Source organism: Sporothrix brasiliensis, assembly GCF_000820605.1.
Source record: "Sporothrix brasiliensis 5110 chromosome Unknown Cont17, whole genome shotgun sequence".
NCBI classification, from domain to species: Eukaryota; Fungi; Ascomycota; class Sordariomycetes; order Ophiostomatales; family Ophiostomataceae; genus Sporothrix; species Sporothrix brasiliensis.
In genome coordinates, this window is record NW_024467136.1 from 3,951,920 (window position 1) to 3,979,677 (window position 27,758).

Sequence of the window (27,758 nt, forward strand, 5' to 3'; positions counted from 1 at the left end):
AGAATGGAGAATTGCGGTTTGCTGGTGGCCTCGGCGTCTCGACGTTTTTATTATTATGATTAGACAAGACTCTTGCATTTTGTTTATTTTGTATGGATCAGCGTTTTGTCTGGGGTGGGTTATCTTTTATTCCTCCCACTCTCGTTTTGCCTTTTGCCTTTCGGCGTCTTTATTCTTATTTGGTCTCTGGTGCCTTTAGACCACCTGAAAAAGCCCCAGCGAATCAACATGAGCTTTGTTGCCCTCAGGACTCTATTTCTATTTGAGGCCCTCAATGTTGATATCACGTGCTTTCGTTCAAGATGGGATGTGCCATTCGTCTTGCCGCGCGCGCTGTCTGAAGTCTCCATTTTGCCAGCCGCCGGCAACCCCGCTGTCGTTTAACCTAGCGGGCCCAAGCTTCTGGTGTTGGTTGCTATGTAATCTTGCATTGGGCGTTTACCAACCCATATTACAGCACCAAAGCACTGCAGTGGATGCAGCAAGGCTGCTCCTTCTTAACTCGCACATTGTTCTGCGCCTTCTGTTCCGGGCATCGTAATAGATTGCATGGCAGGGCAGCTGCTTGCTTTGTCAAGGGCACGGGAACCGGGGAGGGAAGCTGCATTGTGGGCGCCTTCAGCCTTCAGACTCCACCCCTCACTGAATGTCAGTTGACATGTATCTTAAGACTACCCCGCCACTGGCCTTTCAGCTCTCTTCTAGAGCTATTGCTTTAGGCCGATCCTAGGCTATCTTACCAGTAGCGCCTCTTGCTTTGTATCTGACCAAACGACGATTGCATCACTCTTTTCCGTTGTCCGCGCATGGTTTGGGTCGTGCCGGCATTGGCAGTCGTAGGCACACGCGACCCGGCATAACAAATGCCTGTTGTTGCGGTTGACAACATAGCTCACCTGGAAGGAATGGAACGCTATTTACAATTGTTTACTTGCACAATCCAGCGATGGATGGCCTTGTGTCCTCTAATTGCAACGCCTTCCCTTTCGGTAGGGTATCTTACTATTACCCCGTAGACGGACGGGGCTGGGAATGCTGTAATGCGATCCCACTGTTTGGGAAGGCGCGCCCGGCCACCCCGACCAGATCAGACAGGAAGGCCCCCCAAAATTTTAAATTAGCACTAGCGACACTGCCGCCAGCTTGGAAACAGCGAAACAAGGAACGAAAAAACAAAACTCCGAAAAGGGGGAAGCAACGAGGGGAGGCACAAACAGCAACCAGAGGCGCCCCTCTAGCGACCGCTGTATCCTGTACTACAGGGAGGGGCGGGATTGGGCGGTTGGGTGGTGAATGCTCTTTCCAACCTGGGCCTTGCTCGCGACCCAAAAACCTTGCTTGGGACTGGGCTGCCCCTTCCTCTGTCAGTACGGACCTTGTTCTTTTCGAAGCACATCTCGAATAACGAAAGGGACCCCATTCCACTCTCCCTCCAGTGTCTTCTACTTTTGCTTGCTTCCCCCCCAACCTCAATCCCAGTCTAATAACCTCCCTCCTTTGCATCGCCAATCGTCAATCAACAGCTCCACTGCGCGCTCGTCGAAAACGCATCACCCCCTCCCCTCCCTCGCAGACCGTCTCTTTCTCCGCCTGCTCGGTTTCTATTTTTGTTTTAGCTTGAGAAGCGCTCACTGCATCGCTCTTCTCGTCTCTTTTTATTTCTCTGTCCTGTTCGTCATTTTGCACCCTTGTGCCTCGTTTTCAGCCTCTCTTCATATCCACACCTTCCGATTTCCGGCTGCGCAATCATCGACCTTTGACTCGCACCGGCCTTATTTTTCGATTTTTTTTTTGTATCTTGGAGTTTTCGTCACAGAGCATCGCCACCCGAATCGACGTGAAAGGCCCCTCCTCGCGCGACGCCCTACTTTTGTCTTTCTTCCCCGCCAGACAAAGCATCGCACCGCATCTCTCACCACCGCCTCCTCCTTCTCCTCCTCGTCGTCTCGATTCCATCGACCTGCCGTCCCGAGCCGCTTTTCGCTTTCCCTCGTCACAGTCACCATTCCGTTCCTCATGGCAGACGCGCCCAACGCCACGGACGAGCTCTACCCCATTGCCGTGCTTATCGATGAGCTCAAGGTACGAATTTTTTGACTTCCGCTGGCCACACGCCCCTTTTGTTGTGTCTCGCCCTCGTCCTACGAATGGGTTGTTGGATCATGGCTGTTGTCTGAGCTCTAGCTTTCCGACGCAATGATGGTTGATTTTATGATTGTGGAAACATACCGATTGCTGATGTCCTTTCGTGTAGCACGACGATGTCCTGCTCCGTCTCAATGCCATCCACCGTCTGTCGACGATTGCTCTCGCACTCGGCGCTGAGCGCACGCGCGAAGAACTGATTCCCTTTCTCGATGGTCGGTGAAATGCTCCTCTTTATTGTTTAACGACCGCGACTGCGTGTCTATGCCTGTTTTTTTTGTCCGCCCTTTTGATGCAAACGCTTCCGATACCGCTCTGTTGGCAGCACGTGCCGTGCACGATGTGACGGAAAGCAGATGTACAGCCCGCGTTTTGATCCAGGCATTGTTGCAAAGGTCGATCGCGAGACTATTGGGACGCGTCGAGAAAGGATACGGGGCGGCCAGAGTGGGGTAGCTCATGGCAGCTTTCGTTGAACACTGTATAACTAACCGTTGATGTTGTGACCACTACAGAATCTGTCGAAGACGAGGATGAGGTGCTTGTTGCCTTGAGCGAGGAGCTCGGTGGCTTCATTGAATATGTCGGCGGCCCGGAGTGGGGTCATGTGCTCCTGTCGCCCCTAGAGAACCTCGCTGCGATCGAGGAGCCCGTTGTCCGAGACAAAGTGCGTTGGCAGCCCAGCCCCCTGTGTCGGCCATTCTTTGACCAGCATCAACGCTAACCGATACCCCTTACTAGGCGGTCGAGTCTCTAAACAAGATCTGCGACGAGCTGTCGCCGAAGCAGGTCGAGGAGTACTTTGTGCCCCTGACCGTGCGCCTGTCCAAGGCCGACTGGTTCACGTCGAAAGTGAGCGGCTGCGGACTATACACAGCCCCATACAAGAAGGTGCCGCCCGGTGTCCAGGAGCAGCTCCGCCAGCAATTCGGACAGCTTGTCCACGATGATACCCCGATGGTGCGGCGCCAGTCCGCCACGCACATGCCCAAATTTGTCAAGGAGATGCCCGCCGCCATTGTGATTGACGAGATGATCCCCTTGTTTCAGCACCTCGCACAAGACGACCAAGATAGCGTCCGTCTTCTTACCGTCGAGATTCTCATCGCCATTGCCGAAGTCGTTCCCAAGGAGCAGCAGTCCAGCCATGGCGTGCTGCTCACGGCCCTGCGCAGCCTGATCGAGGACAAGAGCTGGCGTGTGCGGTACATGGTTGCAGACCACTTTGAGAAGATTGCCAAAGCCGTCGACGAGGAGGTCGTCACGAGAGACCTGGTCCCTGCCTTTGTCAAGTTGTTAAAGGACAACGAAGCCGAGGTGCGGACGGCCATTGCCGGCCAAATACCCGGCTTCTGTGTCCTGGTCGACCGTGACATGCTACTTAACGAGATTATGCCCAGCGTCGAGGACCTTGTATCGGACACGTCCCAGCACGTGCGCGCGGCCCTGGGCACACAGATATCCGGCCTAGCACCAATTCTGGGCAAGCAAGAGTACGTCCACCGCGTGGCCCCCATTGTTGTGACCACGTTTCGTCGTACATTCATCCGCAAGCTGACCTTTCTCTTCCAGGACAATCGACCACCTCCTGCCCATGTTTTTGCAAATGCTCAAGGACGAGTTTCCTGAAGTTCGCCTTCACATCATCTCCAAACTGGAGCTTGTGAACCAAGGTATATATAGCTATGCTTTTGTCCCCGGCTTGAATATGCTGATTCCTTGCTCACGCATCTTGTCCTCACTAGTTATTGGCATCGACCTTCTTTCTCAGTCCCTGTTGCCGGCTATAGTTCAACTGGCCGAGGACAAGCAGTGGCGAGTGCGGTTGGCTATTATCGAGTACATTCCGCTGCTCGCCAGCCAGCTTGGCGTCGAGTTCTTTGACGAGAAGTTGAGCAGCCTGTGCATGAGCTGGCTGGGCGACACGGTGTTTTCGATCCGTGAAGCGGCAACACACAACCTCAAGAAGCTCACGGAGGTCTTTGGCGTCGACTGGGCCAGCGAGGCGATCATTCCGAAAGTCATGGCTATGGGTAACCACCCCAACTACCTTTACCGGATGACGACCTGCTTTGCTATTACGGTATGTTGCGGCCCCTGTCGACTCATGGCTGCCCCTTGCCCTTTTCTTTTTCACGGTCTGTTTTACTAACCCGCATGCAGACCCTCGCAAGTGTGGTCAGCCTGGAGGTGATTGGCAAGCACATTCTCCCGATGATGGACAAACTGGTGGTGGATGACATTCCGAATATCCGCTTCAACGTCGCCAAGACGTACGGGGTTCTGATTGATGTGCTCAAACGGCTGCCGGACCAGGGCACACTGCACTCGCCCGAGAATGCTGACAAGGCCGGCAGCGGCGCACCTCCCGCGCCGTCCGCCAAGGGCGCCGAGCTGATCCAGAGCCGCGTGCTGCCGAGCCTCGAGAAGCTGCAAAAAGACGAAGACGTCGACGTGCGGTACTTTGCGACGACAGCAGCAGCCATCGCGACCGGTGCGTCGCCGACCGGGGACCCGATGAATACCTCTCCATAGACCTTTTTTTTTTGCTTTTCTTTTTGCATCGTCGTCGATTCACCCTTTTTGTAAAAGAAGCCGAAAAAAGAAAGAAAAAAACCATCCCTCCATACCAAAAAAGACACTTAGGGGTATAAATGAAGAAAGCAATTGCCATTATATATACATAACTTGTTCTAACTGCTTGCTCGTCCATCCTCTGCATTGTTCTCTTGATAGCTCACCCAAAGGAGCTCAGGGCTCACAATCTGTCCAATATTGTAGGATGATAGGTGTATAATGTAAGCGGAAGGTCAGTTACACTATGCAGAGACTTGGTTGGTTGGTTTATTTAACCGCCACAGTGTACTAAAAAGTACGACCCTTTAACGCCCGCCCGTAGACCGTTAGAGGGTCGTACTTTTTAGTACACTGTGGCGGTTAAATAAACCAACCAACCAAGTCTAATCGGTGTATGACGTTAACCGTTAGTTGTTGCGTCCATCATTATACTGTCGGCCTCGAGAGTACCGGGCACGGGTTTCGACGACGGGCTCGCGATCTCGAGAGTGAAAAGTAAAGGTAATTGCTTCCTCTTTACTTGTCGTAAAAGGAGAGAGTCGTCAGTGGCAGACTTGATCGCGCGACGACGTAAAGACGAAGAAGGCCAACTCTACCAAAATGCCTTCTTCCTTGTGGTTTTCCTGAAAAGCTTTCCAAAACCGAATCTGTTAGTGTTGTGCACGTTGTGGTGGTGTACTAACTTTCTAGTTTGTGGAAAATATTTTCAGGGGAGAGTTGTTATTCAGAGACTCCTACGTCGTGAGATATCTTACGATATTTATTATCTTACCGACTGTGGCCGCTGACAGGATTGGCCCCGCACCTGTTCAATGTAGGGGGCTGGGCTGCGTGGATTAGGCATTGGGCCGCTTGGGGCGCTACATGCCGTAAGGTGCCTGCAGTTCGTCGACGTTACGCTGCCAGCCTTGTGCTGAACCTGAACCTCCCAGTGTGTCACATTCTGTCCTCTGGCCTGGCCTGTGTTTGCTTAGCGCTTGGCAGCCTCCTGACCTCCCCCAAACGAGCCAACTAACATGCAGTGAAAAAAGCCCTATCCAAACGCCATTACTGGTTGTTCGACAGCTCGGCATCCGACCACTTTCCCTTTTCCCTTCGCATCGCAAAGGGCAATCGACCGCAATCCACAAATTGATCACAGCCACCGACCACGGGCCTTTACTCTTCCCGACAGTATCTCTGTCTCTTTCTCCGGCCGACGAGGGTAGCGACAGACCCCAACTGCGAGTCGACGAGCTGGCTGTTTGTCTTGTCCACGTCCTTTCTACAAACGTCCCTCATAACGCAACCCGTCCCTGCGAATCTACGACGTATCCAATAGACGATCTCAACTGCGAAAACGGCGCCACGAACATCTTGGAAGTTCAACTTGGGGGGTGCACAACACAACAAAGAGGACAAGAGAGAACAGCACTAAAGATCAGTCCGGCCAGAACTCGGAACTGTTAGCTCTATTATCCCTTTCTACTATCTCGTTTTTGTCTCCTTTTTGATTTTCTGTGTTGTTCTCGCGACGGCCAGGTTCCACCCGAGATCGCTTCCCATACTGCACTTTACACGGCCTCCTTTCTTTCCAGAGCTCTCTTTCGCAAAGGAGCTTGAATTCGGGACACCCGTACTCGACCGAACAAAAATACGAAACTAGTAACAGAAGAGGACACAAGCAAGGTTGCTCGAGTTAGAGGTATCTCGTGGGGGGATTTTGGGAAGAACCTGGGGCTTGAAGAGAAGGCCACACTCAACGAACTACACACATACACACACCCAACATGCCGACAGCCACGTCAAGTGGTGCCGCCGCAGCGGGCAGCAGTAACGGTGCTGGTGCGGGTAGCGCGGCTTCTGGGGCGACTGTCACGTCCACGCCGTCCACGCCGGTTAAGGTGCCGTCGGCGGCTGCGAGTTATACGCCGGCTACCCTCGACCCGGACCTGCGCTCCCAGATCAACATGGTCCTCATCCGCGACGGCCACGTCGGCCGGTAGGTCCCCAAGCCCCTTCACCGTTCCCCACTAACTCTCTTTTTGAGCGGTCACTAACACCACCCCCAGAATCCAAGACTACCTCTTGCACATCCTCAACGCCGACACCTCCAACTGGCCGGCCACCGTGCAGGCGCATGCCCTGCAACTGCTCCGGTCGGGCGAGTTCTCCAATTTTCCGGCGCTGATGAACCGCATCATGGACGACATCCGGCACGACACCAGTACGGCCGCCCATGGTGCGGCCAACGGCGCCGCCAGCACGAACGGCAACGGCAACGGCGCCGCAAATACCAAAGTAAAACCGGGCCAGCCGGGGTCGCTGGCGCTGCCGCAGAGCGTGATTGACGAGGCGTTGCGGGCGACGCGGGAGAGCTTGGACATGGTGTGCGAGATTGAGGAGTAGGCCACCGCAGCCATCGGCACTGACAACGGGACGGGCCCGGAGGACGAGTGCATCAGCGCGAGGGCAACCGTGTCGCCCCCCGACACCGGTGAGGTCGACGGCGACTACGAAGACGAGGAAGACGAGGAAGACGAGGAAGACGAGGAAGACGAGGAAGACGAGGAAGACGAGGAAGACGAGGAAGACGAGGAAGACGACGAAGTCGAGGAAGATGACGAAGTCGAGGAAGATGACGAAGACGATGCGGACGGCGAGTATGGCGTATGGAATGGGTCGTGCTTTTAAGTTGGTAACGGTGGTGTTTTTATTGGGTGTATACTGCTTTTGTGTGTTTATCCATTGTCGTCACGACACAATTTTTTGTCTTGGGGGCGTTTTTTGTCATGACTGGGGAACTGTATACTTTTCCAGTATTGTGTGAGGCAGAATCACACCAGGGTCTTTTCTGTCTGGACCTCTGTTTAACTCATTCGTTTGGTGTTTTTGTCTTTCGTCTTGACGTTCATTTGTGGTTTTTTTGTTTTCGTCTTTCATGCAATAGCTGCCTCACGTGCTACGAGTGGCGAGGTGGTATACGTATGTTGTTCAGTCTTTTTCTCTGAGACGGGTACGACGAAAAGTTATTACCGCAATACCCTCGAGTGTGCATGTAGGCCATTTCCATACAGTCCTGTGTTGTTTGCGTCAGGGGTTGACTTTTGGTATCGTCCCCATTGCTGAGGCTAGTCCGTAAGGGAAACAGCATGCAACTTCGTCAACTTTGTAATGCCAAGCAGGTTCGGAATATGAATCGAGTTTAGTAGGAAACAAGGAAACTAGAATACAGCAAATATCGAAGAAAAACAACTGGCAAAGAAGAACAAGCATAGCAAAGGAGAAGTCGTTCGTCTTCCGTGCCATTATTCCTTGAACCCCTGGAAAGCAGAAAACGTAGAAAACAAGAGGAAAGCAGAGCAAAAGCAGAAGCAAAAAGCAAAAGCAAAAGCAGCACAAATCAAGGCACATGTCTCATTCTAACTGGAAAAAAAAGTTAAACGACCCAGAGGTTGTGTGTCTCTCTACCAAATGCAAATCAAACCTATGTCTTTCCTCATCTAAAAAGCCAGGCGTCCCTTGCCCTACACAACATTGCTCCAACAGCACGCAGACTTAGTCGTAGAGCTCGTCGTCCGCGCCGGCATCGCCGAAGCCCTCGGGCGCGGAGCCAGCCGGGTTGGTGGCGCCGGCCGAGTCGATGCCGCCCTCGGGGAACTTAAAGTACGAGCCGGGACCGGCGTTCTTCATCTGCTGCGAGAAAGCCTCGTACCGGCGGATCTCCACGTCCGTGACGGAGCGGCGGGCCATCTGCATGGCCTCCTCAAAGTGGCGCTTGGCCAGTTCGGGAACCGTGTCCTCGAGGTCCTCGTCCATCTCGACATCCTCGCCGGCGGCCTCGGCGGCCTTGGTGCGCTCAATGTCGGCCGTAATGGACTCCTTGATGGCCAGCTTGACGGCGCGCTGGGCAATGAAGCCCAGATCGGCACCGGAGAAACCGTGCGTCTTGGAGGCAATGTACTGCAGGTCGACGTCGTCCGCAACGGGCGTCTTGCGCAGCTGGGCCTTGAGGATGCCCAGACGGCCGGCCTCGTCGGGCAGGGGCACATAGATGAGCGAGTCCAGACGGCCGGGACGGCACAGGGCAGGGTCAAGCTGCTCGGGACGGTTGGTGGCGCCAATGACAAAGACGTTCTTCTTGGAGGTCATGCCGTCCATCTCCGTCAGGAGCTGGTTGACGACACGGTCCGACGCACCGCCGGCATCGCCGACCGAGCCACCACGGGCCTTGGCAATCGAATCCAGCTCGTCGAGGAAGACGACGCAGGGCGCGGCCGCACGGGCCTTGTCAAAGATGTCGCGGATGTTGCTCTCGGACTCGCCGAACCACATGCTCAGAAGCTCAGGACCCTTGACCGAGATGAAGTTGGCCGCGCACTCGTTGGCGACGGCCTTGGCCAGCAGCGTTTTACCGGTACCGGGCGGACCATAGAAGAGCACACCGCGGGAGGGCGACATGCCAAACTTGAGGAACTTCTCGGGGTGGTCCACAGGGTACTGGACGCTCTCCTTGAGCTCCTGCTTGACCGTCTCCAGACCACCAATGTCGTCCCAGCGGACGTTGGGCACCTCGACAACAGCGACCTCGCGCAGGGCCGACGGGTTGGACACGCCCAGGGCGAAGCGGAAGTTCTCCATGGTGACACCGAGAGAGTCGAGGACCTCGGCGTCGATGGTGTCCTCGTCGAGGTCGATGAGGTCCATCTTCTCGCGGATCTGCTGCATGGCACCCTCGGAACACAGAGCGGCCAAATCGGAACCGACGTAGCCGTGCGTCTCGGCGGCGATCTGCTCCAGGTCGACGTCGTCGGCCAGCTTCATGTTCTTGGTGTGGATCTGTAGGATCTCCAGACGGCCAGTGGGGTCGGGACGCCAATGTCGACCTCGCGGTCGAAGCGACCGAAACGACGCAGGGCAGGGTCGATGGAGTTGGGGCGGTTGGTGGCGGCCATGACGACGACGTTGGAGCGGGCCTTCATGCCGTCCATGAGGGTGAGCAGCTGCGAGACGACGCGGCGCTCGACCTCGCCGTTGGTCTTCTCACGCTTGGGGGCGATGGAGTCGATCTCGTCGATGAAGATGATGGCAGGCGAGTTCTTCTCGGCCTCCTCGAAGGCTTTGCGCAGATTGGACTCGGACTCGCCAGCCATCTTGGACATGATCTCGGGGCCGTTGATGAGGAAGAAGAAGGCGCCCGTCTCGTTGGCGACGGCGCGGGCCATCAGCGTCTTACCGGTACCAGGAGGACCGTAGAGAAGCACACCGCGGGGCGGCTTGATACCAATGGACTTGAAGAGCTGGGGGTGCCGCAGCGGCAGCTCGACCATCTCGCGAATCTGGGCCATCTGCTTGCGGCAGCCGCCAATGTCATCGTAGCCGACCTCATTCAGGTTGTTCTCCTCCTCGTCGCGCTGGATGGGGTCGCCCTCGCAGTGGATGACGGTGTCCTGGGCGACAATGCCGTACTCTGGGGGGTCGACCTCGACGACCTTGAACTCGACCTGCCGCATACCACCGCGCACGGTGAACAGGTCGCCTTGGCGGACGGGCCGGTAGGCCTCGCGGAAGTAGGGGGCAAGGAAGACGTCGAACAGTGAGCCGGTCAGGCCCTCGACGGTGTCGGCAATCGGGAGAACAGCAATGCGCTTGGCCTATAGGAAGCGGTTAGTGGGGATTGGTAGTTTTGGGGTAGGGCGGTGCTCCTTACGTATTTGATGTCTGGGCAGGGGTGGATGGTGACGACATCGCCGTGCTTGACGCGCAGGTTGTGGCGGGCCACACGGGTGAGGCGGGCACTGCCCTCGTCCAGCTCGTCGTCGGATAGGACAATTAGGACGGTGTCCTTCCGCTTCTTGCCGCGGACGAGGACGGCGTCGCCGCGGAAGAGCTGCAGGGTGTCCATGGTGCTGGGCGCCAGCATGATGATGGAGTTGTCATCGTTGGTGGAGTCGGTGACGCTGTGTGTGTGTGTGTGTTAGCAATCTGGTATGATACAGTACAAGCCAAGATCGTGTGGCCACTCGGGGCGATGTCGGCCATCGGAGTTTGTATTTGGCTGTACGTACAGGAGCTGGTTGGGCTTCTTCTTCTTCTTCAGGATGGCGGTGGCAGTATCGTCTTCCTGTCGAGGTTGTTAGCATACATGGTTGATGGCTTTCGTCTTCGTCGGGAACAGAGGACAATCATCGTCGCTCAAGCTCGTCGTCGTTGTCGTCCCGCAGGGACAAGCGAGAAAGATCCGAGGTTTACTCACATCGCGGCGGTCAGCTCCAGAAGCATCGCTATGGTGAGGGACAACACGTTAGCATGCTGCGCAAAGAAGAAGAGGACACAAGCCAGCGCCCCGGAGAAGCCGGGAGGCAGGGGCAGAGCCGGGCATTAGCTATCTCGAGACGAGATGCAGAAGCAATGGCAGGCAGTGCACTTACTTGAGGTTGACCTTGTGCTTCTTGGGCGCAACGTCCGGCTTGACGTCCGGATGGTCAGACATGATGACGGGATGGGGACTGAGGCTGGAAACAAGGTGTGACGATGACGATAGGAAAACAGGGCGTCCTCGAGGTGTCAAGGTGGAGGCTGGGCGAGAATGGAGAAATGGAGGATGAGGCTCCACGGGCAAAGCAAGAGGGAAGCGAAGCTCTCTTGCACGTTCGGCGTGGGAGGAAAGGGAGAAAGCAGTTGAAACACAATAGAGTTGCAAGAACTCAACGGGTTTCAACAAAAGAAGAAAAGGGAGCTGTGGTTGGAAGTAGAGTTGGCGGGAGAAAAAGAATGGAGATGGGAGAGAGAGGAAGGAGATAAAAGAGTTGGATGGAGATGATGCTGAAGGAGGTACGAAATAGAAGACAGGCGAAATGGTTGGAAGGAATGATTACCGTGTGGCCAGACAGGCAGGAACGGATACTACGCTTGCATCTGTCTGCCTGTAGGAGCGTTAGCTGTTAGGAGCCCGTGGCACAATGGCCAGAATGGGGCGGACAGCACAGGCGAGACAAAGCGCTGCGCTTCGGCCAGCGGCAGGCGTTGTCCGGCCAGAGACGGCGGGCACGTCAATGTAGCCGGTGCATACAAATTGGGTGGTGGGGGTACATGGTGCTAGGCACTGCTCGGATGACGACTTGCCCTTTTGCCTGGATGACTTGGCTTCGCTGCAAGGCGGCGAGTGACTGTTGCCCACCTAACATTACTCCGCAGCTACTGTGTAGGCTTGACTCCCCCAAAGTGGGCCCCGTTTTACAAGGCGGAGGGGACGGAACAGAGGGTCACAGAGGCAAAAGTGGCCCAAACTTTCAGCCCGCTGCTTGCTTAGAAGCTTCCAAGACGTTCCACCAATGCCTTTGCTGGCCTTTTCTGTTTGGTGCTGGCAGACGGTTCGTCGTTTGCTGACTGATTTTCGTGTACTGCCAAACTATCGGGCCCATCATTTGCCTTCGCCAGCTGTCAGTCAAGTGGCGGCTATCAATATCCATCGGAAGGCGACGAAACTTCACTTGGGCGAGGCTGCAACACGGGCAATGATCCAGTTTGAAGGCAATGGCGATAAGCACTCGGTAAGTTACGAAAGTACTCGCAGACGATTCACGAACCCCCTGAAAAGACAAACAACAGCCAATGGAAACAGAGCCATCCTCTTCGGTCGAGTGAAGCCTTTCGACGTGTCGCTTGATACTGTTTCGATCACTCCGGCCTCGTTCGACCGATCTTCTCATTGTCCCTCGCGTCTCAGCTCTCGACTCTCTTCCTAGACAGCCCATTGCCTTGGCTAGGTTCCTATGCCTGGCCTCTCCACGTGTGCCTAGGCCTGCCACATTTTGAGTTCCTTCTTGCTCAGCGGCCACGTGTGAACCTTTTTGTGGTTCACGTCCGCGAGGCCGGGCGCGACACCACCGATGACGGCGGCACCGGTGGCTGCGTCGGGGAGTTCGAACTCGATGTGGGTGGGGTAGCTGGGAACGGCAACACAGCCGTTGGCCATGCCGTTGGCCATGCCGTTCGGGACGCCGTTCACGAGGCCCAACACACTGCTGACGGATGCCAGGGCAGACACGCCGACGCGGGGACTGCCGGTGGCGACAAGACGTTCGTACTGGTCAGTGTGGGCGAGGAACGACTCGTAGAACCAGGCCTGGGTGGCGAAGGGGCTCGACGAGCGGGTGTGGACACTGCACAGTCAGTATTTGCGTACATGTTGTTCTGAGATACGCTGGGTGTGGGAGCACATACCTGGATGACGACGATGTTCGGGAGGCACGAGAGCCGGCCGTGGCCACCATGGACGAGACACGGGGCAGCATGATTGTTCGTCGGCCTGAACCGATGCGGCAGCAATACAAGCGCAGAACTACTGTAGAGGGAGGTCGTATTGGATGCCCTTGACGAGAAGGCTGTGATCGGTGTGGGTTGTGAGGCAAACTGCAGGGAAGAAAGAGGCGACAAGACGCCGCGATGTGATCGTGGAGAACGATGCAGGCAAACGAGACTGCGCGTGTTCCCGTCCGTGGTTTGGCAAGTGGCAATGCCGTTTCTAATATACCAAACGAGCGCCCATCTAGGCGGGTGCACACTCACAGACTGCACACATGGATCCTCACTGCCTCGCTCGCACACTGTTGCGTCACAAACACCAATACTGCTCGAGTCGAGTCTTGGCCCCCTGCCGTGTGCTCCCTCTTTTCAGGGGCACACACAACATCGAGACAGCCAGGTTGATTTACTAGGCTGTTTTTGTGCACATTCAACGAAAGCACAACGTTCTAGAAAGGAGACTGCTGCATGGCACACTGGAGACCTATCGAATGCGCCATAGAAGGCATGACTGAGACCAACCCAATGACGGCTTGGAACTGCCTTCTTTCCCTTCAATTCCCGTACAGAGTTCCCTGCAACACCCCCTGTAAATCCCTACTGGACGACATGGCCATTGACCTTTTTGGGTGTAATTTACGCGACCTTCCAGCAGGCCTTCTGCCACACGACGGGCACAGCCACGTCGAGACCGTATTTCTGCTCCGGAACGCGACCCGGTGGATGCGTGTCTTGGGAAGAACACAAGAGCTGAAAGTCGCCATTGGCTGATGAGGGCAGCCACAACAAGGCTTTGCGGTTGTTTGATCGTTGAGGGAGGCCGAAGTGAAGACATGAGCGGAAGGACTCACAAGGCAGTGACTGCCACCACCACAATTTCTTCAGTGAAAGCAAAGCATCAGGAAACAAGAATCAACACCAGGAACAAAGTAAGATACTGGTCTGCAACCACCCAACCGCCCAGACGGCTCAAAAGGCCACTCCCGAGAGTGGCAATTGGCCCGTTGGCTGCCGGCCCAGGGGGCGACCCGAGCTAATGCTGCTTGATGTTTGAGCCCTGGTTGGCCTCATCTCTGCCTTGATCACATCGTCAGAAACGGGGGACGAATGCAAAGAGACAAATGAACGTATGTTAAGCGTGTGCTGTATATGGTAAAAAACAAAAAAAGCAAGGTATCACTCGATCGGTCGGGTCAAAGGGGATCGACGACAAAAACAAAACCGACCAAAAGACAGCCCAAAATAACGCCCCAAACACCACCAATTCGAGCAGTAGTCCACGCCAAGATGAAGCAAAGAGAAGACGTAATCGACAAAAGAAAATCAAACAGACAGCCCCCCATTTTCTCCTTCTTCCCTCTCTCTCTACCCTACCACCCTCCCAAATATTAACATTAAACTGCGTGTGCAAGTATCGCCCTCTTCTCAATTTTGAATTTTGTCTGTTGAGAAAATGCCGTGTCTGCATGCAAACGCAAAACGCCCATCGCCAGTCGCGATGCACTGTGATGTGAGATATGTACTTTTGTTTCGACTCCCCACGGTCCTCTCTGAGCCTGTGACTTAGATGAAGGCCCGGATGCCGCTGCTCGCCGCGGACGCCAGAGACGCCTGCGTCATCTTCGGGTCTTTGGAGTACTTGGACATGGCCACGCCGATGCTCGACGCACTGCCGTCGCTGCCGTGGCCGACGACATCACCACCACCGTCGTGCGCGTGATACGTCCCGTCGCCTGCCACAAAGGGCGGCGGGTATTCGTAGTCGTTGCTCGTCATCGCGTACGGCGACTCGCCATAGTACGACGATGGGTGGCGGTAGCCGCGGCCCTCCAGAGCCAAATCGTTGTCCTCATCGTTGCTGCTGCCGGCGCTGCCGAGCTCGCGGTACATTTGCGTCTCGGGTGTCAGGTACGCCGCGGTGCGCGGGCTGGCAGCGATGTCGTCATGCGACGATGGGCTTGCGCCGGCCGCCGTTTTCGCTCTCTGCTGGGTTTGTGCATGAGTCTGGGCCTGGGCCTGGGCCCCGGCTTGAGCTGCCCGCGCACGCGCCTGGGCCTGGTGCTGCGCCGCCGACCCAGGGCTGCCCGTGTGGATCTGCTGTGGCCGTGCAAAGGCGTACGGCAGGCCGGCGCCCGTAGCGGGCGTCGGCGGCTCGTTGCTGCTGGCATCGGTGGCCGTCGCCGTGGCCGTGGCTGCGCCGTGGCCGTAATGACTCAGAGGCCCGGCCGCCGCCCGCTGCCCCGGTAGCACATACTCGTACAGGCTGGTCCAGTTGGGCTCGCTCGACGAAGGGAGCGTCTCCCACGAGTTGGACGACGCCGCGTACAGGCCATTGTCGTCGCTGTCGCGGCGCATCTGTTGGCGGCTGTCCAGGCTGTGCCCGCTGGAAGGCGTTCCTGTGGACAACAGCAGCAAGCTGCGGACCTCTTCCATGGCCGCCGAGATGCCGCTCATGCCGCTGCTGCCGCTCGTGGGCCGGCGGCTGCTCAAGGAGCTGGCAATGTCTTGCGACAAATCGGTGGCGTCGTGCTCCGCCCTGGATGGCGCCAAAAAGGCCGGCTGTGGCGGGTCGAGCCGGATGGCCTCGTCGGCCGCAAAGTCGCTGCCGTTCAGTATGCTCTCGCCGTCGTCATTGTCGTCGTCGTCGTCATCATCGTCACTAAAGTGCATGGGGTTGTATCCTTGCTGCCGGTGGTCAAAGACGCCGGTACGGGGTGTCTGGATGCTGGACGCACCATTTCGGCTCGTCACGGCGCCCGAAGCCCGACTGTCTGGTTTTGAGTCACGGTTCCACCGCGCGCTGCCCGGTTGCGGCGACTCTTCGTTGATGCGTTGGACGCTGCCGATGAACACGGGTCGTGGCTTGTAGGGCTGTGCAGTCGTAATCCGGCCAATGGTCACGCTACCCAAGTCGGTATCGAACGAGGCTGCGTCGGGTGACGGGTAGCTGCTGGGGCCCGTCGTCGAGAAGCGCTTCAGAGCCGACCGTGCTTTGCCCACGGGCACACCCCACTTGAAACGGTTGGCAATCTTTGACGCGAAGCCCGACAGGAAGCCTCGCCGGCCATTGACTTCGCCCGCCGCCCCGTTTTCCATTGCGTCGTTGGACTCCAGCGTTGACTGCGTCCCATCGGCCACGGCCTGTATCGAACTCTGCCCGTCGCCATGGCTGACTTGGCCGCTGTGCCATTGGTTGCCGTTGCCGTCACCGACCACCACGGTGCCCACCGAATCCCGGTCCTCGTCCACAATGGCTTCTTGGCTGTCCAAGACGTGTTCGGGCAATCGGCTACCACCGGCGGCTGAGTTGGCTCGGCTGGCTTCTGCAGCCTGCACTGCAATGTCCAGCTGCATGGGCGTGCTGGTGCGGACGGTCTGCCGTGTGAGCACGGATGCGCTCTTCTTTGTGGACAAGGATGACGAGGCAATGCTGCGGAGAATGCCGAGGGCATCGCGGTGCTGGGCGTCGTCGACAGGGTGGCTCACGTCCGACGCGGCACCGGATTGGTGGCCAGTCTCAGCTGACGAGTTCCGCGAATGCACGCTGGACATGACGGTCGACGCCTCAAAGGGCCACTGTCCGTTAGCCGCTGCATTGGCCCGGTTGCTCCGTGCGCTTCTAGCCCCGGATGACGTGGACGGAGACGAGGACGGTCCTCTGGAATGGATGGAGGGCGGCGCAGGGAAGTCGGGAATTTCGCTTTTGCTGTGGCCCGCCACATTGTTGACCGCCGTGGCCGCCGTAGCCGCCGCGGCCGCCGTGACCACGCCTGCCCTTGTCATCATCGCATCTGTGCTGTGTTCGCTCGACTCGCCTTGTTCGTCGTCGTCGCCCGGGCCGGCCAGAGCCGTGCCCACAGGGACTTCCTCCGCAACAACCTGCATCTTCGCCTTTTCATGTGCAGTTTGCTGGGCTGCGTATGCCTTATTGAGGTTGCTGACCTTGTATTCCTTGTCCAGCGCCCGCATGGACGACCCAATGTCCTCTTGGCCATTGTATGCAAAGCTGAACGGCACAGGGTCGGAAATGTCCTTGTTGGTCAAGTGCTGAGACAACTCGCGGCGTTTCTGGCGTCTCCGGCGCAGGTAGCAGCACGCGATAATTGTGAGAACCAAAGCCAGCAGCAGCGTTGGAATGAGCACGGCGAGCAGGATGGTCTGGGTCGACGACGACGACGATTTGGGCGCAGCCACAGATGCAGAAGTGGTGCTCGTCGAGGTCGGTGTGGTTGGCGTAGCAGACGACGAGGAGGAGGCCGTTGCGTTGTTAGACGATGTGCCCGGTAAGATCTGCAACAAAAACGTCTCACTCTCCGTGGCCTTGGAGCTGTCTAGCGTCGCCCGCACCGAGACGGAAATCGACGAGGCGGTTGCCGAAATCGGGACGTCGCCAGACACGACAAGCGTCGAGCTGTCGAATTTGATCCAGTCCTCCTTGGGGTCCGTCTCCACAACGACTGTGACGCCCTTCGTCTGGACGAGATAGGGTCCCAGGTCGAGATGGAACCCGCTGCCGCGCTGCGCCTGCATGGCGGGCAGTGTGTCGCGGAACACGGTGCCGTTCTCGTCAATGTCGACTTGGAACGTGACATTGACGGAATCGGCCAGGGCATCGGAAAACGAGATGGAGAAGGCCGAGTTTTGGGCCGAGGAGGGCGGCGTACCGCTCAACAGCCACGTGGTGGCATCAAACACCAGCCAGTCGGGCGGAGACATGTCGGACAGGACTTTGGCAGTCAGGTTGTTCGGGCCCGCGACCCGGCCGTCGATCTTGATGCCATGCTGCAGACCGTCGTACACGAGTTCCTTGCCAGCGGTCGCGTTAAGAACCACGGCTGGTTTGTCGGCTGTGATCACGCGTCTTCCCACCACAATCGAAAAGCCAAGAGAGGACGCGGAGAACCCAGTCACATCAGACGCAATGAGTTGAAAATTAAACGTTTGTGGAGGCTCGACCAAAGAGTCCGACGGCGGTGTCGTGCCTGAGAATTTGAGTTCTTGCGTGTCAAAGGCGATCCACGAGGGCAGCGGCGAGTTGTCGCCTGAGACGGCGTAATAATTAAGACCAGATCTTGAAAATGCTGACTGTGAGAGCGAAAAGTTAAAGTACTGGTCCGGGTACGCTAGAATGGACGACGGCTCTGAGTACGGAAGGCCCGTGTCGGCAAGCTGCTGGGCAATGGGGATCTTGACAGTCGGTTCCGGATTCCGGGAGACCACCAGAATGACACTCATGGTAGTCGAGCCGGTGCTGTCCGTGGCCACGATTCCAAAGGGGATGCCGGCCACGTCGCCAGAAGGGACGTCGTTGTCTTGTGGCGTGCCGTGCAGCCAGCGCTCGCCGGAGTCGATGGAGAGCCAGCTTGGCGCATTGTACAGGGAATACGTCATGGGGTCCGCTGACGATGAGGACGAGGTAGCAGCGACAGAAGACGTAAACGTGTTGGCTGCTAAGACAAAAGAGTAGGTCGAGCCAATCCGTGCGACTGGAGGCACCTGGGCATTGAAGGGGAAGCTGATGGTCGGCGAGCTGGAGACAAGCTTGATGAGGCACACCCAGGCCGCAGCCCGGGTGGCCAGCATCACAGGCAGCTGCATCTTGCCGCCGCAACGCGTAGGAGACGGTTAACGTTGGTTGATTTCCCAGCTGTTCGCAATGGTCGAGTTCCGTGTTGAACCAGTTTCGGAAGCTGTCGAAAATCGAGAAACAAATATTCGGGCGTGTGAGCCTGACGATGCGCTGGTGATTAAGATTACTGGATTCGAGATGCGTCGTAATGTTGCTGCTTACAAGAGCAAAGAAAAACTGACAACTGACAAAGAAAAAATAATACTGCGGTTGTCGAACGAACGTGGATGTGGTATCTTTGAATAGAATTGAGTGACAAAACTGAAGATGAGAAAGGAAAGAGTGACAGCAAGAAGAGAACGAAACGCAATCGGGAGAAAGGAAACCAAAAAAAAAAAAAAAAAAAAAAGAACAGGAAGGAAACGAAACAAATCGTGTCGGCAAGAAAGATAGAGAAAACAGATCAGGGCAACGCGGTATCTGTCCAGAGAGAGAGAGAGAGCAGGCAGACTGTCAGGTATGGGGCGTGACAGGCCTTTCGCAAAGACTCCCTTGGGCCATGGTCGTGATAATTTTCTTGAACAGAGCGGGGGCCCAAGGCAAAGAAGCGCAAAAGACTGCAACAACGCGTACAGCGACAGGGCAAAGGGGCGGAGGGTCAGAAAGCTTGGAATGGAAAGAGATATTGACCTCCGCAGACATGGCACCAGGATATCTGTTCGAAGAGGAAGGTGTTGATGCTGGGGAGGGATGGAGGGTTACTGGGCCCAAAAGGGAGGCTTCTTCCCACCCTTCCCGGGGCCATTTTTCTCGACAAACCTGTAGTCGTTCTGTCGAGACAAAGTTTGGCACCATTGTGTAAGTAAACGGCCAGACTAGTCGTTTGAGTCGTGAGGTAGCCGGATTGGCGAATTCCAGTCAACTTGTCAAAATTGACAGGTTCGACGAGACGAAGTTTAGTCTTTCGTCGAGGCTAGATGTTATTCTTGATACACCTTTTCTCAACGGAATAGCAACGGCAGATAGGATAACTTTGCAGAGCAAGAGTTCGGCAAGCTGCTTGCAGCATGATTCTCACATTGTCATGAAGAACTGGGCTTGCAAAAGCGATGCAAAATGGCTGCAGAACATTGTTTCGTCGATGCTTCCAACGCGTGACGCCAGTACCAGGCACAAGCAGCCACCTCCCTGGGTCCAATGTCGCCTTAATGGACTTCCATTCCTGGGCATTGGCAGGGAGGAGAGATGTGCAGGCCCAAGCCCGGCATTGGGAAAGGGAGGACGTCCTCAGAGGTTGCAAGTACAGTCTTTTGTGCCGTCTCGGTGCTTTTGTATGCAGGGTCGGTGCCAAAGGGAGAAAGCGGCCCCGAGTATGTAAAGCCATCTAGTTAGTGCCAGTGGAACCAAGGGGTAAAAAAACACGAAAAAGAAGGGGGAGACTGCATTAACGAGTGTGCTAGACAATTGTGCACAGCGCAAAGTGACGATGAAGCAATTGTCGGATGTCATGAGAGAAAAAAGTAGAGAGAAGGAAAGAAGAAGGAAGAAACTCCAAATGCCCTTGGGAGAAGGACGACAGATTATGTGCAAGTGACGTAGAAAGCATGGGGGAAGGAACGCAGAAACGGCTTTAACGCGTGGAGCAAGAGTGCACGCGGAGGCAGGCGCAAACGGCAGCGTCAGAGAAAAAGCGGGGCAGCCATTTTGTCGTGTCTTTTCGCTTTTAAGGCACAATCCATCCTAATCGGGAAAGGGAAGGGTCTGGACCTGGCTGGCCCCAGTGAGGCTACGGAAACGGCCTGGCCCAATTCCCACGGGGCACGAAAATATCACTGGGAAATCACTGGCGGGACAAAAGGCGGCCAAAATTCAGAGCAGCATCCTCTCTCGTCAGACAAGATAGATAGCAAAAACCACTCACAAAAACACGCTCATGCTCATACGAATCGCATAGAACAAGAGGGATAAATCCAATCAAAGCTTCACGAACAATCGAAGAAGAGCATCTGAGTCTGCATTCTTGAGCAAACCCGCGAGCAGTGCACATCGCAATCATTTTTTTGCCTGCTTTTTCTTCTCCATCGCGAGTGATTTGAGTCTCTAGTCTCTTACTTTCTGCACGAGCAGCCCAAAATCACGGTCAACGCGCAACGCAAGGGAGAATCGTGTTGAAGAAAGGGAGTCGTTGTGTCCTGCCAAGGCCCAATCGCGCGCTCTCCACAAGAGTAGATAGTGTCACAAGCAAGACGGCCAAGCATCTTCACCATCCACGACCGCAGGGATACTGCCGACCAGACCGGATTCTCACGACCCTCACAGCTTCAGCGGCCTGACATTACAAAGCGTAGGCCTCGAGAGCAAAAGCTACAAAAGCTGCAAAAGCTCCCCGGCCCTTCCCAAGTCTCCCGGTCCCCGCCGGACCCACGAGACTGCACGAGGCTGCGATGGCCACCGCCAGCCGGGCGTCGTCGCTGGAGCTGAACCCGTTGTCGGTGGGCGATCTGCATTACCACTACGGCGACAATGCGAGCGATGCCGGCAGCCGCAACGGCGACACAGACAAGGATGCGATCGCGCCGCTGCCCCAGTACAAGGCGGCAGGTGAGACCGTGGTGGGGTTCGACGGGCTTCTGAAGCCGGCGCCGGATCTGCGGCTCCGTGAGGACCTGAGCGAAGGCTGCGGTGGGCAGTTGTGGCCGGCAGGCATGGTCTTGGCGAAGCACATGCTGCGATACCATCGTGACGATATGGCTCACGCGAGGATGTATGTGATCTGCTCGGTCTGCGTGATCTGATTGTATTTGTTCTATGATTTCATTATTTCTGGAGCTGCCGTTACCACTCGTTTGCTAACTCCGTAGACTTGAACTGGGTGCTGGTGGCGGTCTAGTCGGGTTGGCTGTGGCCTTGGCAAACCAAAATGCGGCCGGCAGACCAGCCCCGGAGGCAGCGGACACCGACAACATCCCCTCCATGTACATCACGGACCAGCTGCCCATGTTCGCGCTCATGGGCCACAACATTGCCCTCAACGGCCTGCAGCGCGACGTCCAGCCGCTGGTCCTCAACTGGGGCGAGCCGCTCCCCGACGAGGTCCGCAAGCAGCGGCCCAACGTCATCTTGGCGGCCGATTGCGTCTACTTTGAGCCGGCGTTCCCGTTGCTGCTGGCCACGCTGGAAGAGCTGCTCGCGCTCGCCGATGACGTGGTGATTTACTTTTGCTTCAAGAAGCGGCGGCGGGCAGACAACCAGTTCATCAAGAAGGCGCAGAAGAAGTTTTGCATCACGGAGGTGGTGGACGAGGACCGGCCCGTGTTTAGCCGCGAGGGTTTGTTCTTGTACACGTTCACACGGAAGGAGGCAAAAACAACGGCAAAATCAGCTGTGGCCAACGGGGTCAAGCCCAAGACGCAGGCAAAGTAGACGACTTGCGTCCAGTTTGCATTTAATGTTCAGTTGGCGGCAGATTAACGATGAACAGCGATATACAGCGAACCGATACACAAGCATATAGAGCAAGCGAAATGAACGATTGTTACGACCATGGTCTTGCTATTTATTCTCATCAACTTCAAACTGCGGAGGCGGTCAAACTCTGGTTGGCAGGGACAAGAGCACAGCATCACAATCACACAGCTGTCTGTCGTTCTCTTCCTGCCGACGGGTACCAGGATCCAGGTTCCTCTGTTTTCGTGGCCTTTTCGGTCATAGCTGAGCATAGACACCATTTGCTACACAATCCAGTAAACGATTTGTGAACCTCCCCTTGGAGCGCAAAGTGGGCAGGTCATGCCCATGCCAAATCATATCCTCCTAACACTCCTCTTCCCTGTTGTGCTCGCCTTTAGAAACACTCGAGGCTGTGAGACTGTATGGACTATATGAGCTACGCTGCGCCATGACGACGACGACGACAGCTGTACGACGTCTGTTTGGGCCGTAACATGTCACTCAGGTGTGCCTGCCTCAACGGGCATGTCTTTGGTATGTGCGCACAATACGTCAACGCACAGTTTTCATTCTCGTTTCTTGATCCTTCTGGTAACTGCATTTCCTGCACACCCGGGTGACCCAGCTCGATCGTCCAGGTACGTGGGTAAAGGCGATTGCGGCATGCCAGAGTCGGATTGGCTCGCCCGACCAGTGGTCAAGATACCAAAATTAACCACCAGTCAGGAATGCGTTGCGGATAAACCGAGTACCAGTCGTAGGGAGAGACAAATACGAGAAGTAATAAGAAGAAAACAACAAGCGAGTACGACGAGCAGAGGCACACGAAGAAATCAAATTCGAACGTTTCATGACACGCAAAACGTGGCAATGAAAATGTGTTGTGTTGGTTGTCCACACAACAGCATATACGGAATATACACACAATACAGTGGACGCAAGCCTCCTGCAAGACTCGGCACAGGTCACAGCATCAAACGCCTGTTATTCCGAGATGTTTGTCATTGTGTCAAGACGGTCCTCAGGAACACAACCAGGTTCCGGGGTACGGAAAAGCGCGTTCCTGACCTTTGACCGGGCCGAGGGATCCTGCGGCGAGATACTGAAGCGTCAATCGGAGCTAAAGAAAAGCCATCTGTGGCCTAACAGTTCCAGATGTCGACGAACAAAGAAAATTCTTCAAACATGAAGCAGCTAAAGAACGCCTTTGGGTACAATACTCCCTCGGAAGTTGTCTAGACCTCAAGACTTTTCTCTCAGTGGGGATCTCTTTGCTTGCGTAAACCCCCCACTACGAAATAGCGGCGATGAAGTTGACTGCAAGGGTTCGTCTATGTCGTGTATACCTCGCACCTGTTGCCGTCATTGTTAGCAGTGACCTTTGGGGCATGCGAAAACAGCGTACAAAGACGGGGACCTGCAAGTCCCTCACTATCTCGTGCTACGTCGACAGCCGTGCAAGTTCTGGCCCGTCCTGCAGCAACAAAGACGGGCAAAGGAGGGAGAAAACAACAGCGCCCGACTGCAGTAACCCACTCACACTGAACCCACAAAAGTCCACCACAAAGGGTCTTCTCAGCGGCAGCGGGGATGGGTGAGGGCGGGACTACCTCGAGACGGCATCTTTGCTGTGTGGTTTTGTTTTGTGATCCTCTTTGGTCTTCCTGTGGTCCCTCGATACATTTCTTTGCTCCTTTGCCTCCTTCTTCCTCCTTCTCCTCTTTGTCCTCCATCCACCGTCGTGGACCAATCGGTGGCTGGGACAGCAGACCCTCTTTTCCTTTCTTTCTTTTCTTTGTCTTGTCTTTGGTGACTTTTTCTTTTCCTCTGCATTTTTTTTTTCTCCGGCCTGCGTGTCCCTCTTTTTCTGCGACGGTAAGATACCTGTTGGCGTCGTTCGTTCCACGTTCGGTCGACCTTGCCCTGCCCGTCCAGTTGTTCCTCTCGTCGTCAGAAACCGAACAACAAAGCAGGTAGCCGCTCGATGTGGTGTCAAGACCGATGCCTGCAGCAAGTGGCGCACCCCGCCTCGCTTCGTTTTGTTTGCCTCCTTTTGCGGCTTTTTGCGACTTTTGTACCGCTGACAGTCTTGCTTGTCTCGTACGTTTTTCGCTGGTGGCTTGTTGGTGCCTGCTACCGAGATACAAGAATGCGCTGTTTTTCGTATTTTCGTCATTTTCGTTTCCATTTCTTCAGTATCGTTGGCGCATGTACTGTTCTCTTTTGGTCTACCTCTGCGACAACCTAGCCCAGAAGACGATGAATGCCGTACCGCACGTGTATGTTGTACGTCGTACAATACTTGTACGTGCTGCTCAGTCAAGTATCTTACTCCGTCGCTGCTCGTTCTTCGTAATGCTAGCATGGATCTGCTCCGCGAGCGGCAGGCCAGGATACTTCGAAGCGGCAAGGTCACGGGGCACACTTGCACTCTCATCGATCAGCTTTTCCATCTCCGTGAAAGTCGGGCTTGTTTTCGGACGTCGTACTTGATGGGAGGCGTCTGGACCAGCTGGCCCTCTCTTCTTCCCTGTCTTTTCTTGACCTCTGGCCCTGGAAAAAGATCACGACTGGCATGTCGCAAATGAAAGGAGCACAGTTTTGCCTGGGGACCCCTAACACTTCTGCGCCTCACGGCGCCCATTCCACAGTGGAGGCGATGCCGGGCGACTGTTTCTTGTTATGACATTCTGGCCACTGACAGATCATTCTTGCTGCCATGTTTCTGGGATGATTGCGGTGTTTCTTCCAGGGTTCAGCGCTCTTCGGCCTGTGTTTCTTCCCTGCCACTGTCTTTCCGTCTTCTGTCAGTGCATGCTTGTCCATCGTCGTGCGCTTGTCTTCAAGCCCCTGCAGGACAGGGCGAAAAGCGAGAAAATACTTGTGCCTGAACGTAAAAGACCAGTCGTGTTGTGTTCCTCTCTGCCGTCTCCCTCCATCTCAGCGCTCCCTCTTTGTTCCTTGCAGATTTTAGCCCACTCCTGCCCAACCCGCCAGAAACATTTGGTCCAATCGACCCCTGTCGTTGTTTCCAGCCAATGAGAGCCCGACACACCCTTCCCCTTGAAACCCTACTACTCTTTACCCCTGAGCCCTGGTACCTTTTTCCTCGTGGTGTTGCCTCCCTCTCAGTGGCTGTCTGTATCGTACCTGCGTCGACAAGTACGAAAGTACCTCCCAAGAAAAACCGTACCTGGATTTTCTCCCGTTCCTGCCGTTGGTGCCCCTGAACCTCCTATTCTGTGTAAGTCAAGACTCAACACAACAAACCCATTTCTGGTGAGGCCTTTCCAGTCGTTAAGTCCTTGGAGAAAAGCCGTGGCAGTTTCCCAGCCTCCAGGAATCCCTTTTGGTCTTCTCGATTCAGGGTTGGGTCAGCGTAGATCCACCAGCTGTCAAAGGGCTTCCAATCGTATCATGCGGACGTGCCACGTCCAGTATTTTGCATCTCACTTGTTTATCTTGCTATCGCCTGTTCTTTCCCTCCCTGCGAGATCCGCCTCTGGCCGGTCCTCAGTCAGGCTCACTGGATGTGCCCCTTCCTCGTCGGGCCAGACTCTGCTCGAAATGGGCCCAGATCGTTGTCACTATGAGGTACAAGCATTAAGCATCTGACTATGTTGTATAACATACTTCGCTCTTGCCTTCTCGGTGGCCTGGCGGCGCTCCTTCCACGAGTGTCTGGACGCCGCCGGAGCGTGGGACCCACACCTCCATCAACAAAGCTTTCCGTGTGCATCGCCCCCCTTGCCCCTGCACTACCTGCATCCACTGGTTCGCTCTTGCTTTTTTCTCAGTTCTTTCTTTGTCCTCCACTTTGTTTGTTGTTTTTGGCTCTTTTCTCAGGTCCGAATAAAGACCTCGACTGCTGCGCTTCTTCTTGCCTTCTCTGACTTCTCCCTCTCTTTCGCTTCGCCTTCACCTCAGCCCATCATTTACTTTCACCTTCGACTCACCTGAGTTTTATATTCTGTTCTCCATTCCTTTAGAGCAGGCTCACATTCGAGATATCCATCTCTTCAAAACCATTTCACATTCCTTTGAACAGCCACCTATATAAAGAGCCCTCCGCGAAGGCATCTCACGATCTAAACTTCTGCTTCTTACATCTTGCTATCAACAAAGAACGTCCAAGGATCTCCAACAGCCAAGGCCCGTCAATCCTTTTTGAGCCTTCTTCAGCCTTAGCCGCTACACTACCACACAACTCATTTCCTTTCGGCACATCATCCGTACAGACCTACGCCAATCTATTCGGTACCCACCATTCATTTCCAGATCCAGATCTTGATATCACCACCCAAACAACCACATCTTTCAAAATGAAGTCTGCTGCCGTCCTCACTTTTGGCCTGGCCTCGCTGGCTCTGGCTCAGCCTCGCCACCACGCGCACGTCCGCGCCCATGAGAAGCGTGGCGAGGTCGACAAGCGTGCCATCAAGACCGAGTACACGACGCACTGGGAGACCGTCGTCGTCACCGAGTACATTGACCTCACGGCCACCAGCTGGGTCACTCCTGGTGCTACCCCTGCTGCTTCGTCAGCCCAGCAGGTCCCTGGCCAGTTCTTCGAGGGTGCTTCCTCGTCGTCGTCCTCGTCGCCGTCCCCGTCGCCGTCCACCTCGTCCTCCTCAACCACCACCACCACCACCCACTCGACGTCCACCACCACCGTCACCATCTCCCCTGTCTCTCCCACGACGTCGTCGACCTATGTCGCGCCCACCACCAGCACCCCTGTGGCTGCTGTTCCCACGACGTCGTCCACTGCTGCTGCTGTTCAGGAGCCGTCGACCCCCGCTTACGTCGCGCCTGCGGTCGCCACTACCTCGACCCCGGCTGCCGCTGCCTCACCCTCGACTAGCTCTAGCTCGTCGGGCTCCGGCGGGTCCGGCGGCTCCAGCGGCACCACCTTCACGGGCGACATGACCTACTACACTGTCGGCTTGGGCTCGTGCGGTACGGACCAGACCGGCGATGACCTGACTCAGAACATTGTGGCCATGAACGTCGAGCAGATGGGCTCCCAGTCCAACGGCAACCCGCTCTGCGGCCAAACCATCACCATCTCTGCCAACGGCAACACGGCCACGGCCACCATCATGGACAAGTGTATGGGCTGCGCCTACGGCGCCATTGACGTTAGCGAGAAGGTGTTCACGGAAATCTTTGGCAGCCTCGACGTAGGCCGCTCCCCGGTCACCTGGTGGTTCAACTAGGGGCATTCTCACCCTTGTTCCTGACCATCCTTTGCTTCAAACTCGCAACTCCCTTCATTTCTTGTGTGTATTTGGAATCCACCTTGAGCAGTTGATCTTGCTCTTTTTTTTCTGCATTTCCTCTCTTTTTTGGTGTGTATAGACACGCAAGTAGGATGGACCGACTTCCAGGCGAAAGTTTTGTGATGTTCATCGTTACAAGCCATTCCACTCTATACTTGCCAAACACGCCTCGCATCATATCATACACATGGGATTATACCCCCTTTCCTTCCCACATCGGCACAAACCCCATTTTGACGACTACGACACAATAAAAATTAAAAAAAAGCGAAATATCTAAAAAAAAAAGAGCATGACAACATAAAGGCATCGCTTGCGATTGCCAACTTACGACTTTTACCCCCCTCAAGAATGGACACAAAACCGACAAAAGGTTGGCGCATATAAGAAAGGATCACACCCAAACAAATATGTTCGGGTGGAAATCATATGGCCGGAGCTTTCAAGGC

General features: G+C 55.5%; 7 protein-coding genes across 7 annotated transcripts; 4 read left to right on the forward strand and 3 right to left on the reverse strand.

Annotated features, from left to right (window-relative positions):
• Positions 1–2,016: 2,016 nt before the first annotated feature.
• SPBR_02349 (protein phosphatase 2 (formerly 2A), regulatory subunit A) lies at positions 2,017–4,680 on the forward strand (the record flags this gene model as incomplete). The annotated part of the gene is made up of 7 exons (XM_040760652.1): positions 2,017–2,082; positions 2,255–2,360; positions 2,661–2,812; positions 2,887–3,638; positions 3,718–3,818; positions 3,936–4,228; positions 4,309–4,680. 7 exons carry the CDS (start codon positions 2,017–2,019, stop codon positions 4,678–4,680), a joined length of 1,842 nt encoding a protein of 613 aa, XP_040621119.1.
• A 1,811-nt stretch (positions 4,681–6,491) lies between these two features.
• SPBR_09133 (uncharacterized protein) lies at positions 6,492–7,395 on the forward strand (the record flags this gene model as incomplete). The annotated part of the gene is made up of 3 exons (XM_040767259.1): positions 6,492–6,703; positions 6,774–7,106; positions 7,167–7,395. The coding sequence occupies 3 exons, from the start codon at positions 6,492–6,494 to the stop codon at positions 7,393–7,395; spliced, it is 774 nt and encodes a 257-aa protein (XP_040621120.1).
• An 864-nt stretch (positions 7,396–8,259) lies between these two features.
• Positions 8,260–11,194, reverse strand: SPBR_09109 (transitional endoplasmic reticulum ATPase; the record flags this gene model as incomplete). Its single annotated transcript, XM_040767235.1, has 6 exons — positions 8,260–9,528; positions 9,576–10,355; positions 10,412–10,661; positions 10,770–10,825; positions 10,958–10,985; positions 11,133–11,194. The coding sequence occupies 6 exons, from the start codon at positions 11,192–11,194 to the stop codon at positions 8,260–8,262; spliced, it is 2,445 nt and encodes an 814-aa protein (XP_040621121.1).
• A 1,305-nt stretch (positions 11,195–12,499) lies between these two features.
• SPBR_03306 (uncharacterized protein) lies at positions 12,500–12,998 on the reverse strand (the record flags this gene model as incomplete). The annotated part of the gene is made up of 2 exons (XM_040761609.1): positions 12,500–12,866; positions 12,928–12,998. 2 exons carry the CDS (start codon positions 12,996–12,998, stop codon positions 12,500–12,502), a joined length of 438 nt encoding a protein of 145 aa, XP_040621122.1.
• A 1,573-nt stretch (positions 12,999–14,571) lies between these two features.
• Positions 14,572–18,606, reverse strand: SPBR_02198 (transmembrane glycoprotein; the record flags this gene model as incomplete). The annotated part of the gene is made up of 1 exon (XM_040760501.1): positions 14,572–18,606. One exon carries the CDS (start codon positions 18,604–18,606, stop codon positions 14,572–14,574), a length of 4,035 nt encoding a protein of 1,344 aa, XP_040621123.1.
• Positions 18,607–21,021: 2,415 nt separating this feature from the next.
• Positions 21,022–22,000, forward strand: SPBR_03058 (uncharacterized protein; the record flags this gene model as incomplete). The annotated part of the gene is made up of 2 exons (XM_040761361.1): positions 21,022–21,341; positions 21,439–22,000. The coding sequence occupies 2 exons, from the start codon at positions 21,022–21,024 to the stop codon at positions 21,998–22,000; spliced, it is 882 nt and encodes a 293-aa protein (XP_040621124.1).
• A 4,349-nt stretch (positions 22,001–26,349) lies between these two features.
• Positions 26,350–27,246, forward strand: SPBR_03116 (expansin family protein; the record flags this gene model as incomplete). Its single annotated transcript, XM_040761419.1, has 1 exon — positions 26,350–27,246. One exon carries the CDS (start codon positions 26,350–26,352, stop codon positions 27,244–27,246), a length of 897 nt encoding a protein of 298 aa, XP_040621125.1.
• Positions 27,247–27,758: the final 512 nt, after the last annotated feature.